Raw genomic sequence first — 12,193 nt, 5'->3', positions numbered from 1 at the left:
CTCGCGGGGGGCCGGCTCCCCAGGGGCGGGGCCAGGGGAGGGGTCTGCGAGCGAGTCACGTCCAACAGGCGGAGCTGAACTCCAAGAGGCCGGCTGGGGAGGCGCCACATCCGGCTGGTGCCGGGTCGCGAATAAAGCCGCCGGGCGCCGCAGTTTGCTTCCAGCCGCAGCCCTGGGCTCCTCTTGGCACCCGGAGCAGCTGCTCCAATGCCCCAGAGCGGCCATGAGCGCCCCGCACTGGTGGGACCAGCTGCGCGCTGGCAGCTCCGAGGTGGACTGGTGCGAGGACAACTACACCATCGTGCCTGCCATCGCCGAGTTCTACAACACGGTGCGGGGCGCGGGAGCGGGGCTGGCCCGCGGGCTGGCGGGAGGGGGCTGTCCCCAGGAGCCGCCGCGCCTGGAAGCCGGACTGGGGCTCTGCTTGTGTCTGGGGCGTTCTTTCTAGGGACAGAGTTGATCCACGCCCCCTCCCCTGCGCGCGCCCTCCAGGTCTCCATCTGCGCTCTTCTGTATCTTTTCCGGACACCTGGGCTCATTGCCCTCCTCTTGTCATTTCCTTCGGATGACCCTATTGTCTCCTTGGTCCCCACGCATCCCGGAGCCAGTGGTTCGTCTCTGCCCATTCTGCCAGGTTGGGTCACTTGCGGGCCGGTGCCCCGTCCGGACAACTCCCTTCCTCCTCAGGATCTCCGTGGCATGACGCACTTGGGTCGCATTGTGCGTTTTTTTGCACTGAATACCCGCTTTCAGAGTGGGGGGTGCATAGGGGAGGTACCTGGCAGGTCTCAGGAGTGGGCCCCACTACAGACTTGCTCCATCCCCATTACTACATAAATGTTAGGTAGAATTGCTTTTGGCCAGAATCAAGTTAATTACTACCAATTTTTACTTTCTTGACTTCAGTACACCATGTAATACCAGCCTCAAATTTATTCCCCCAGCTCTGTACTGCCAATTATTAAGCCTGGGGAGGGGAAAGAAACTGGGGAGAAATGATATATGCATACATGCAGACTCTTTTAGGTCCGTGGAAACAGGCAAGCAGAAACTTCTCCACTGCAGAATTCTGTGTGTCTTCGGTCTTTGTGGGAGGGAAAACCTGCAGCTGGGAAGGAAATGTCCCTTCTGTGGGGGAATGTCCCAACTGTGCCCATGGTTGGGTATTCTTGTAGGGAATGTAAAACTTTTCACAGTCATTTCTGTGACTTAGCGTTCCATTACCCTCCTGCAGACAACAGGAGCTCTTGGTTTAGGTGTCATTGTGAATTGGAGTTTAAGGTTCCTCCCTTAGTTTTGCTGGAGAGAATGTCCAGGCCTTGAATTGGGTGCTTATTGCCTGGAGGGATTTCCCTTGAGCTAGTCCTAGTTCCTTCTATTCTTACCATGGGGACACTGAGCTCTTGAGAAGGAGACTGTCATGTTCACATTTCTGGCATGACTGGAACCAAGATCCAGAAGTTTGGACTCTCTGCTCAGCCCTGAAATCCATGGCTGCACGCCACACAAATACTCCTGCTTTTTATGCCCAGATTAATTCCGCAAGAAAACCTGGCCTTCTGCGGTCCATAGATACTGTGAAAGATGCAGTGAGTTAGGAGCTAGTCACACCTCGCTTAGCCCACAATCTCTTTGGGAGCAGACTGTCAGATGGGGACAGGTGCCCACAGAGGACAGTTTGGAGCAGGACGGGGTCTTTCAACAGTGGTAATTTGGTTTCTCTGCTTGTAAGTGGAGCATACTACCAAGGGTTTCACCAGAGTTAAGGAAGAAATGACAGTCTCTAAGCCCGGAAAGGTAATTATCTATGGAATTTGAGGCCAGCGTCAGCCTTGGTTACTTGGCCAAAAATGTTAGTGTACAGCTGCTCTGAGCCTGCCTTGCAAAGCCCCAGAATGCTGACTGAGGGGGAGAGTTTATTTTCGCTTTACTTTTAATGTAGTCCCATTGGAGCCGTTATGTAATGAGTGCCAATCTTTTAGAAATGAACTGTTGGCCTTCAGCTGTAGTGTCTGTGACTGATTGATTAGTCTGGCTGATCTGCCTGACAAACCTTACTCCTCAGAATATTTGTAAACCACAAAATTTGCTTTAGCAAAGTGGAGAGCTTAAAGTTGCAAAGAAGTAGTTAATCACCCTACTCTGTTGAGTGCAAAAAAACGTTTTGTCCCCTGTTCCTAGTTATTGTCTCATGCAAGTAACAGGTCAGACTTATGCTTACCTTAATGCTGTCTTGGGAAAGACAGTGAACTATTTATTGTTGATAAGCACCTCTTTACATGTTCATAGTAAGGCAGCAGGTTTACTTATCCATTCTATAAAAAAAAAATAATCTTTACTAGTTCGGGAGAAAAGTTTGAGGAATTGAAGATATAAAATCAGGAGACGACTGGGAACGGGATATAGAACCTTTTTTTAAAAAAAGATTTTATTTATTTTTGCATAGAAGAAGTGGGGTACAGGCCAGAGGTGGAAGGATGGTGAGAGGGCTCACCATAGACAGAGTGTGGAGCAGAACAGATCAGGCAGATTTACCGAAACACTGCTAAGGAGAGCAGAGGGCTAGACAGGAGAGCTCTGCTGCACCATGTGGCTTAGCTCCCTGGCTGGGGATTGAACTCAGGCCCTACGGATAGCACTGAGACTTAACCCCTAGGCAACTAGGGAGTCACTGATCTAGAACCTTCTTAATGGGTCTTGGGTCTAGTACAGCTTCAATCACTACTGGCTATACCTAACTGTAATGTGTTGAAGCTCTGCTGGGTACTGTCCAGTCACGCTGGGCAGTGGGTACTATGTATTATATCGTTTAATAAAGGAGAAAAGTGGGACCTCGATACATTTTGCAGCTTGTTGAGGTGACAGAAATGGATTTAGAACTTGGTCCATTTGACTCTACCAAGATATTTCTTAAAGATATAAGCACCGGGCCTCCCTGGTGGCACAGGGGTCTCAGAACTATCAAGCTATCACCAGTCATTGCAGCATGAGTTCGATCCCACCAGCCACTGTGGCATGAGCCCATCCCCTGCCAGGGAAATACCCCCATGGTGCAATAGACCTCTCCTGTCTCACCTGCTACTCAGGTGTGTATCACAGTAGTGATACCCTCAGCAGTGTATCACAGTAGATCCTCCTGTTGTGCTCCCCACTCTGTCTTTGGTGAATGCTCTCATCCCTCACACTTCTGACCTACATCCCAGTTCTTGTATGCATAAATAAATAAATCTTTTTTAAAAAGATATAAGCACCACTGCACTACCTTAGATTTATTTATTTGGCATGATACAGGTATTTCTTTTCAGTCATTCCTTAATTTAAAACTTCTACATTGGGATATTTGCTCTGCAGGCAAAACTCATGATGTTTGCTAGGAAGACAAAGTTTGTTTAAAGTAGTGTTTTGGCTATCATTGTGATTTATTATAAAAGTAATAATATGATCATGGTAAAAGAATTAGAGTATGCATGTTTATAAAATGAAAAGTGCCTTCTGTATCTTTTCAGACATTTTCTAGGCATGTAAAAAGTACATATAATTGTGTAAGCATTTAAATATGTAAATAAGTATATATGTATACACACCCAATCTAAGTTTTTTCCCCCAAACCTGTTGATATCATACTACACACATTCTTCTGTTTCTTGTTTTTTTTCACTTAATATGTCTTGGAGGTAGTGCCATATTGGCTCATATAGTCCCATACTGGCTTATCTTTTTCTTTATAATTTTTGTTCAGTGAATTGCCCATAATTTATTTAAACAGTTAATTCCTTGTTTATGGACATTTAGGGGCATTTCTGTCTGTTTTATTGTTTCCATTTTGATTTCTGAGCATTGATATGATGACTTTCCTTATATATGCATCTGGATGTATTTTTTGCAAGTACTTATCTTAGCTGAGGAATGCTGTGTCAAGGAGAATATTCACTTTAAATGCTGATAATTGTTTCTAAATGGTCTACCAGAGATTGTACCCTGATTTACATTCACACTATGTTTGAATGTACAAAGCATTTTGCCTTGAGGCCCCACAAGCTTCTATTTCTTCAAATCTTGTCATCATCCTTTGCTTCAGCCAAGCCCAGATAGCTCTTCCAAGAACATGTCATGCCCTTTCACAGCCTTTTGCTTCTGCAGATTTTGTACTATTTCTTCTACATACAAATTGTATTGACTTGATTTCCTTTTACATTTTATGTTTTCAGGCCCTAGTATTACCAAGGGGAAAGACTCAAGTCCTATTCACTTAGGAAAAAATTAGGCCTGCATTTTAACCACTGGGCTTGACCTTTGGGGGCTCTGTTCTTGGGCAGTGACTCAGAGGGACAGTAGGGACTAAGCTGGTGGTAAAAAAAAAAAAAAAAGGAAATCTTGATGCAAAATATATGATTAAATCGGTCTGTGATCTCTTATCTCCCCCAACTAGCTCTGTTCCCAATCATCAAGATAAATATCTCTCTTGATAATATGCCAAAATCTATGTCCTACTATCTATAAGGCAGATTTACCTCTTTCTATCCTTGCTATCTACCCATCCGTCCATCCTCCTGTTCATCCATCCATCCATCCGGCAAGTACTGTCTGCCTGTCACAGAGACCAGAGCTTCAAACAAGCATGTAAGTCACCAGAAGGTGTGATTAGTACTCTGCAGGAGGTTATTGTCCTGTTGGTGTGGGGTGAGGGGATTTTGCATGAAGGCTTCTGAGCTTGTTCTGGTTTGCCCAGCATGTTCTCCATTTTAAAACTGAAAGTACCAGGCCCTTGAGCAACTCCTCATCCCAGGCAAAACAGCTGGTCATCGCAGAGGCTGGTAGGGAGCAATGGAACAGGTAGTTAAGAATCTGCTTGCAATTAAGAGGCGTAGACTTAGCCACTTTGGCAGGGTGGAGTCCTTGTCTGTTTTGGAACCTACTGTTCAGAAAAAAAACAAACAAACAAACAACAGTACAACCTGTTGTTTTTTTCAGTATTTACTCTCTGTCAGAAAAAGTGTGTCTTCACATGAGTCAGGATGAGATTGCAGTGTGTTTGTGGGATTATTGTGGTACAAATGTTACACAGGAATTCATAGAATGAGGAACTTTCTAAGGAAATAATTAATGCATTTTAAAATTGTGGTTTCCTTTTAATTAAGATAATCTGTTCTACATGAATTAAACAAACCAGTTCTCCAAAGGATAATCCAACAATAGGCTTTGAAAAATAGCCCTTGGCTGAACTGTTCTTCACCTTTAGTGACCCACACAATATTGAGGGGAAGTTTTACTTCTTAGTCGAGACAGAGCCATTGAATCTTTTAACCAGGATTCATGTGCTTTTCCGTATTTTTCTAGGAGTTCCTTCCTCTTTTTGTCTTGGGGATCATCTCCCTCTAATTTGGTATTTTTATTTTTTTTTCTGTTGATGTTTTTAAAAGGCGTGGTGGAGGCCGGCGGCCATGGGCAGATGGACTCTGCACAATGTGATTTCAGTGTTATGTGGGAGCATGTGTTATAATGGGCCTTCTAAGTTGAACTCTCTCAGTATGTGCATCATGAATGTACAGCAGGTTTTGTAATGAGTGGCTTCATGTCTCTGTGAACATGTGTAAATACATTTACAAGTGACTAATGTGTATGCTGCTACATAGATCGAGTCATTTGTGGGACAAATGACTTGGCCTAGACAGGTGCACTTGACTGAAGAAAGGAGATAGGAGATTGAGAGGACTTTTTTTTTTTTAATATTTTATTTATTTATTTTTTCAGGGAAGAACTGGAGGTGCAGGGGGTAAGACAGAGACAGAGTGGGGAGCAGAACAGGTGGATCTACTGAAATACACTGCTGAGGGGAGCAGTGGGCAAGACAGGAGAGGTCTGCTTCACCATGTGGGTAGCTCCCTGACCCAGGTGATAGCACTGAGACATATTAACCACTAGACCACCAGAGAGGCCCCAGATTCAGAGGACTTGAGGCAGTGAAGATATAACGGAGTAAAAAGCAAAATGTGTTATACTCTCCAACACTGTAGATGGGGCTCTCAACTGGTGTTCTTTCTACTGGCGGCTGTCTAAATAAAGTGCTCTCTGCAACACTTCCAGCTAGAGAGGTAAATCTCTATGAATTCAGATGAAAGAGTTTGCAAGGCACATTACTGAATGCAAAAAAGAAGTTGCAGAATGATAATGTTACAGCACGTGGTATGTATGTATTCACATTAATGCAAAGACAATGACTTGAAGACTGTGAGTCTGAGGACAACGGTTATCTTTGGGGAGGGGGCTAGAAAGGAGACTTGAGCTTTGTAAGGTACTTCCCCCCCCCCCCCCCAAGAGAGGGCACTTTCATGTATATGAAAGGAGAAAGATCAGGTTTTGAGTAACCTCTAGTATAACAATTCCATTTTTCTTCTTTCCCCCCTTCACCTTCTTTTCTTCTTTTTACTTCTATGTTTAACAAAAGGAGAGCCACATTTAAATCATGTAACAGGTGGGGCCTCCCCGGTGGCGCAGCGGTTGAGCGCTGGGTTGCGAAGCTGCCCGCAGCCTCTGCAGCGCCGGTTCGATCCCTGGCTGCTCCCCGGCCACCAGGAGGAGGGTCCCACATGGCGCGCAGACCTCTCCTGCCGCCCGCTGCTCCCCTCAGCAGTGTACTTCGGTCCTTCTGCCTGCTCTGCTCCCCGCTCTGGCTCTGGTGAATTCTCTCACCCTCCCGCACTTCTGACTGTACCCAGTGCTTGTATGAATAAATAAATAAATAAATCTAAAGACAAAATCAAAAAAATAAATAAATAAATCATGTAACAGGTGATATGTGTACAATAGGTGGTGTAGTTTGAAATTTTTCGCTACTAGATGAGGAGTTATGCCAGGGAGTTTAGAGATGAAGAGCAGCATGGGGCTGTGGAAGGTGCATGAGGCAGCAGGGGGAGGGGGAGGGGACATGCTGTTGGCCCCAGTGCAGATAAATGCTTCTCTGACCTTAACCATCCTGGGTGTCTCTTTAGATCTCCTTGGAAAACAAGGGATTGTCTTTAAGATTTCTCACCTTTGGGCCTCCCCGGTGGCACAGTGGGTTGAGTGCAGCACTGTGAAGCTGTCTGCAGCCTCTGCAGCACTGGTTCGATTCCCGGCCGGCTAGGGAGAGACCCACATGGTGCGGCAGACCTCTCCTGTCTCGCCCGCTGCTCTCCTCAGCAGTGTCTTCAGTTCATCTGCCTGTTCTGTTCCCCACTCTGTCTCTGGTGAATCCTCTCACCCCCACACCTCTGGCCTGTACCCCAGTTCTTGTATAAAAATAAATAAATCTTTAAAAAAAAAGATTTCTCACCTTAACTCATAAAGATCTCTGATTCTGTGAGTCCATGAAAAGTGAAGGTTGAGGTGATAGCAATGAACAATAGCTTCTGCCTATATAGTCAATCCTGTCCTGATGCCGCCTCACCTGCTTCTCAGTAAGTGGGAGTTGGCCACACTTTTGAGACTAGAGATTATATACCTCCTGGGACCTCCGAAGCAATTTATCCATGCTCTAGGGCTCCAAGGTGGGAAAGAAAAATAGACCCCAAGCAGAGAGGACTAACTAGAAGGTGCCCTTTCTCCAGAATGTCATAGCCTCACAAGGGACTTTAGTCTTGAATTTTAGTCAAAGGCAGCAGCCCAGGTCCTATCTCACCCCTCACAATGGATATTCTTTTCCCTTTACTCATTTTATTTTTCCCCACCCTATCTTTCTCCCCTTCCTATTACCCCTAACCCTTTTGTTCCTAGTTTAGTTAGAGAGGCGTTTGTTGACCACATCCTCTGCCAGTCCTTACCTGTAGCTCAAGTTCTGGGGTTTGCTGACACATTTTGTGTAGTTGCATACCTGTGTGATTTCCTCAGTCTGGAAAAGTCTTTCTGTTACAGGAGAGGGACACCCCAGAGCCCCCAAATCTGCCTGCTCTAAATAGGTTCTGCCATCCACCGCATCAACACAAAACGTATGAGACTTTAATGAAAAGGAACTTTAATACAATTAAAGTAAACAACATAGGAAAGGCAAAGAATATAGTTTCTAAATCAAGCACCCAAAGTCACCCATCCCCTTGTGGGGAAAAGTCCACCCAAGCAGGATTGGCCCAGAGCAAGGCCCCAAAGCCTGCCACAAGCCTAAAGCACTTTTCAGTGGGGACCCACAGAAAAGGATCAGAAACAGCCAGACAAGTGTGGGAGGAAAAGAGCAAAATCAAAATCAAGACAAAAACCACCATTGTCACCTCCCCTTGGGTCTCTCACCCACATCTGTGTCCACCAGTCCACGACCAAAAGGCAAGCGCAGTTTCTTCGCATGTCTTTCTGCTCCGTGTGCCTCCTCCAGGTCTCCTTCTGGCTCTCCATCCTGCTTCCTTCCTTCCCAATCTCTTCTTCAGTTTCTTCACTCCCCATTCAGCTCCATGCTCCCTTGGGTGGAGCAGGAAACCTGGAACCTCCCCCATTCCTGGGGACCACCTGTTACACTTCTACTTCAGTTCAGTTCATGGATTCTTGGAGGCCTCCTCTGTATGATCCAACACAGACAACTCATTTCTTCTCTTGAAAGCCTCCATCACCTTAACTTTCCAGACTTCATTGCCCCTTCTGCTTCATTGCCAGCAGAACAATGTAAACTATCTTGTTAATGATTTTTAAAAAGTGATTGTATGTTGAAATGATATTTTTGAATTTATTGCAATATTTTGAATATATTGCATTAGATACAATGTAGTATTTAAAATAAAAAAGCTGATGGGCCTCCCTGGTGGCACAAGGGGTTAAGAAGCAACCTATGAAGCAATCAGCAGTCACTGCAGCACGAGTTCGATCTCTGACCAGGGAGCTACCCACATGGTGCAGTAGACCTATCCTGTCTCGCCTGCTGCTCCCCTTAGCAGTGTACTTCGGTCAATCTGCCTGTTCTGTTCCCCAGTCTGTCTCTGGTGAATCCTCTCAAACCCTCTCCCCCCTACACCTCTGGCCTGTACCTCAGTTCTTGTATTCATAAATAAATAAATCTTAAAATAAATAAATAAATAAATAAATAAATAAGCTGAGCCCCCCCCCCCTACAGAGATAACAAAGAGTATTAAATCCCACTGTATCTAAAAGATAAAATGCTACACTTCTAAAGCTGGGAAGGATCTTACATATTTGATTTCTGCCTAGAAGTGTGTTTTGAGTAGGGGTAAAAAAGCTAAGGGAGTGGCTTGGGGAAGCTGGGGAGACTCCGCCTTCAGTGGGTCCAGTGGCTCAGGAGGAAAGACTGCAAATGGTGGAAAACTGTTGGGGACTGAAACACTGATCAAGTCCTTCTCACTTCTTCATTAAGTTCCTTTTTTCTCCTTTTCACCATTATTTAGTGCAGGCCTTATCTTGCAAAATATATGTGAGAGTCAATTGGAATGATAGTTCGTTTGTGCAAGAGTCAGTGATTCTTTGACTCAAGAGAACAGCCTGTGTACCTTTTGTAGATTGCACTGCTTTTCTTTTCTTTTCTTTTTTTTTTAAAGATTTATTTGTTTATGCATACAAGAGCTGGGATACAGGCCAGAGGTGTGGGGGGTGAGAGGATTCACCAGAGACAGAGCGGGGAACAGAACAGGCAGACGGACTGAAATACACTGCTAAGGGGAGCAGCGGGCGAGTCAGGAGAGGTCTGCTGTGCCATGTGGGTTGCTCCCTGGCCGGGGATCAAACTCATACTGCAGTGGCTGCAGACAGATTCATAGGTGCGTCTTAACCCTTGCACCACCAGGGAGGCCCTTGCACTGCTTTTCATAACTCCTACATCGGAGAGAAGGCAAGGAGTCCCCCTAAAGGGTTATAGAAGACATTTCAAATTTTTCCTGTTTATATGCAGTTTAAAAAATCTAACTGGGGCCTCCCCTGGTGGCACAGGGTTGAGTGCAACGCTGTGAAGCTGTCCGCAGCCTCTGAAGTGCCAGTTCGATCCCAGCCCGCCGGAGAGGATCCCACATGGCACGGCAGACCTCTCCTGTCTCGCCCGCTGCTCCCCTCAGCAGTGTATTTTGTCAGTTTGCCTGTTCTGTTCTCATTCTGTCTCTGGTGAATCCTCTCACCTCCCGCACATCTAGCCTGTACCCCAGCTCTTGTATAAATAAATAAATCTTAAATATATATATATATATATATGTATTTTAAAAAAAAAGTCTAACTGCCTAAACATGATGTATGGCCACGTTCACTCCAGGTTGCAAAGGACATACTTGAGTAAGTTACCTTATTTTTTGCCCTTTAATTTAATATTCACCTCTTTGTTTTACATTTCTTCCCCCAGATCAGCAACTTCCTGTTTTTTGTTTTGCCGCCCATCTGCATGTGCTTGTTCCGTCAGTATGCAACGTGCTTCAACAGTGGCATCTACTTAATATGGACTCTCTTAGTTGTCGTGGGTAAGTGGATTTGTTTGTGAGCATGGACTGAAAGGGAGGAAATGGAATTCCGCACGTTTCCTGTTCCCTTTGAACATTATGTTTTGTAAACCAGAGTTACTCTGACGTCTTAGCAAACTTTTATTTTGCTTGCTGGATGCCAAAATAAAGTCTCTTGAATACAGACTTGATAACAAGTTTGGCTGGAATGATCGCTAACAGCATTTGGGAGTTCATTTATGTGAAATATTGGTGTCGTGCCAGCGCAGTTTTCTGAGAACTTCTGGAGAAAGTCATGGGAAACAATTGCACTCGGATGAGACTGTACTTTCTAATGGACCAAATTAAAGGGAAAAATCTGGATGTTTGATCCTTCATTGTTCTGGGAAATACCTATGTAATTTCCATTTCCTCCCACAGGCAGATTGAGAATTCTTAACAGGGAAAGATTGTTGATTTTCATTTACTGCCTGTTTCCATAAAGTCCCAGGGTGTTTACCTGTGAAATAGTAAAGTTCTGATGTGCTGCTATTGGGTCCTACTTAAAATCCTCTTTGTAGATTTCAGGTCTACATACTGAGGTGGTATGAGTTTCTTCTTTCAGTTTCTTTTTTCAGAGAGATTGAGTGAAATAGTGAGCTAGACTTTGCGATAGCTTTGGGTGAAAGAACTATCCTAAGCAGTGTATTGAATTTGTAAATTTGTTTTTCCTTGGTGACCTTTTTTATTGGTTGTAATCGATTCTAGGAATAGGATCTGTCTACTTCCACGCAACCCTTAGTTTCCTGGGTCAGATGCTCGATGAACTTGCAATCCTTTGGGTTCTGATGTGTGCACTGGCCATGTGGTTTCCCAGAAGGTATCTACCAAAGATTTTTCGAAATGACAGGTAAGCTTGTGCAAAACACTCTTGCATTTACTGGTAAGTGCAATACCTAGAATAACAAGGTATTTATCAAGAAAAATAGCACATTGTCAAGCTCATTCTAGTGATAAACTAGAATGAGTCATATACTTGTTTACTGTCCATTGCTTATGTATCCTCTGATAATATAAATAAACTGAAAGGAAAAATAGGAAATGCTAACATATTTGGGGAAGAAATGTATATGATATTAGGGATAACAAGTCACATGTCTCCCTTATTTGATATGAGCCAAAGTGGAAAGATTTTCAGTGGTGACGAAATTACTGAATGGCAGTTCAAAGACTTTTGATTTCTTGCCAGAACAGTTCACATTAGACATTGAGTCTAATACACTGTCACCAGTTTTGTAGGTTTACAGTACCCTGAGGAATCAGTTCTCTGAGCTATAGGTGCTGTAATTTTCAAATTGTATTATTTTTGCTTCTAATGAGAACTATATATACCTCCAAGTTGGAAATCCAGAATTTCAGTAAGGAGTGCATTTTATTTTATTTTATTTTATTTTATTTTATTTTTTTAAAAGATTTATTTATTTATTTATACAAGCACTGGGTACAGTCAGAAGCGCGGGAGGGCGAGAGAATTCACCAGAGCCAGAGCAGGGAATAGAACAGGCAGAAGGACCTAAGTACACTGCTGAGGGGAGCAGCGGGTGGCAGGAGAGGTCTGAGTGCCATGTGGGACCTTCGCCTGGCGGCCCGGCCGGGGATCGAACGGGCTCTACAGAGGCTGTGGACAGCCTCGCAACCCAGCGCTTTACCGCTGTGCCACCGGGGAAGCCCAGGAGTGCATTTTAATATCCACTATATTATGCTTATATGATTATTTATCCACTAATTTTTTTTTAAACTATCCATTTTCTAGGTAATGGGGT

The 12,193-nt window shown here is 44.4% G+C and overlaps 1 protein-coding gene across 2 annotated transcripts in view; it reads left to right on the top strand.

Annotated features, from left to right (window-relative positions):
- Window positions 1-223: 223 nt before the first annotated feature.
- ACER2 (alkaline ceramidase 2) overlaps window positions 224-12,193 on the top strand; it is a gene marked incomplete at both ends in the record, with an annotated part of 33,227 nt that continues 21,257 nt past the window's right edge. For both annotated transcript variants that reach the window (XM_084239192.1, XM_084239191.1), the window contains 3 exons: window positions 224-331; window positions 10,298-10,412; window positions 11,139-11,280. In XM_084239192.1, coding sequence (XP_084095318.1) covers window positions 224-331; window positions 10,298-10,412; window positions 11,139-11,280 — 365 coding nt within the window. The remainder of the gene's footprint in view (window positions 332-10,297; window positions 10,413-11,138; window positions 11,281-12,193) is intronic.

Source organism: Talpa europaea, assembly GCF_964194135.1.
Source record: "Talpa europaea genome assembly, chromosome: 7".
Classification (NCBI taxonomy): domain Eukaryota; kingdom Metazoa; phylum Chordata; class Mammalia; order Eulipotyphla; family Talpidae; genus Talpa; species Talpa europaea.
The sequence above is the reverse complement of the archived record's forward strand: the minus strand, read 5'-3'. Positions and strand labels throughout refer to the sequence as shown.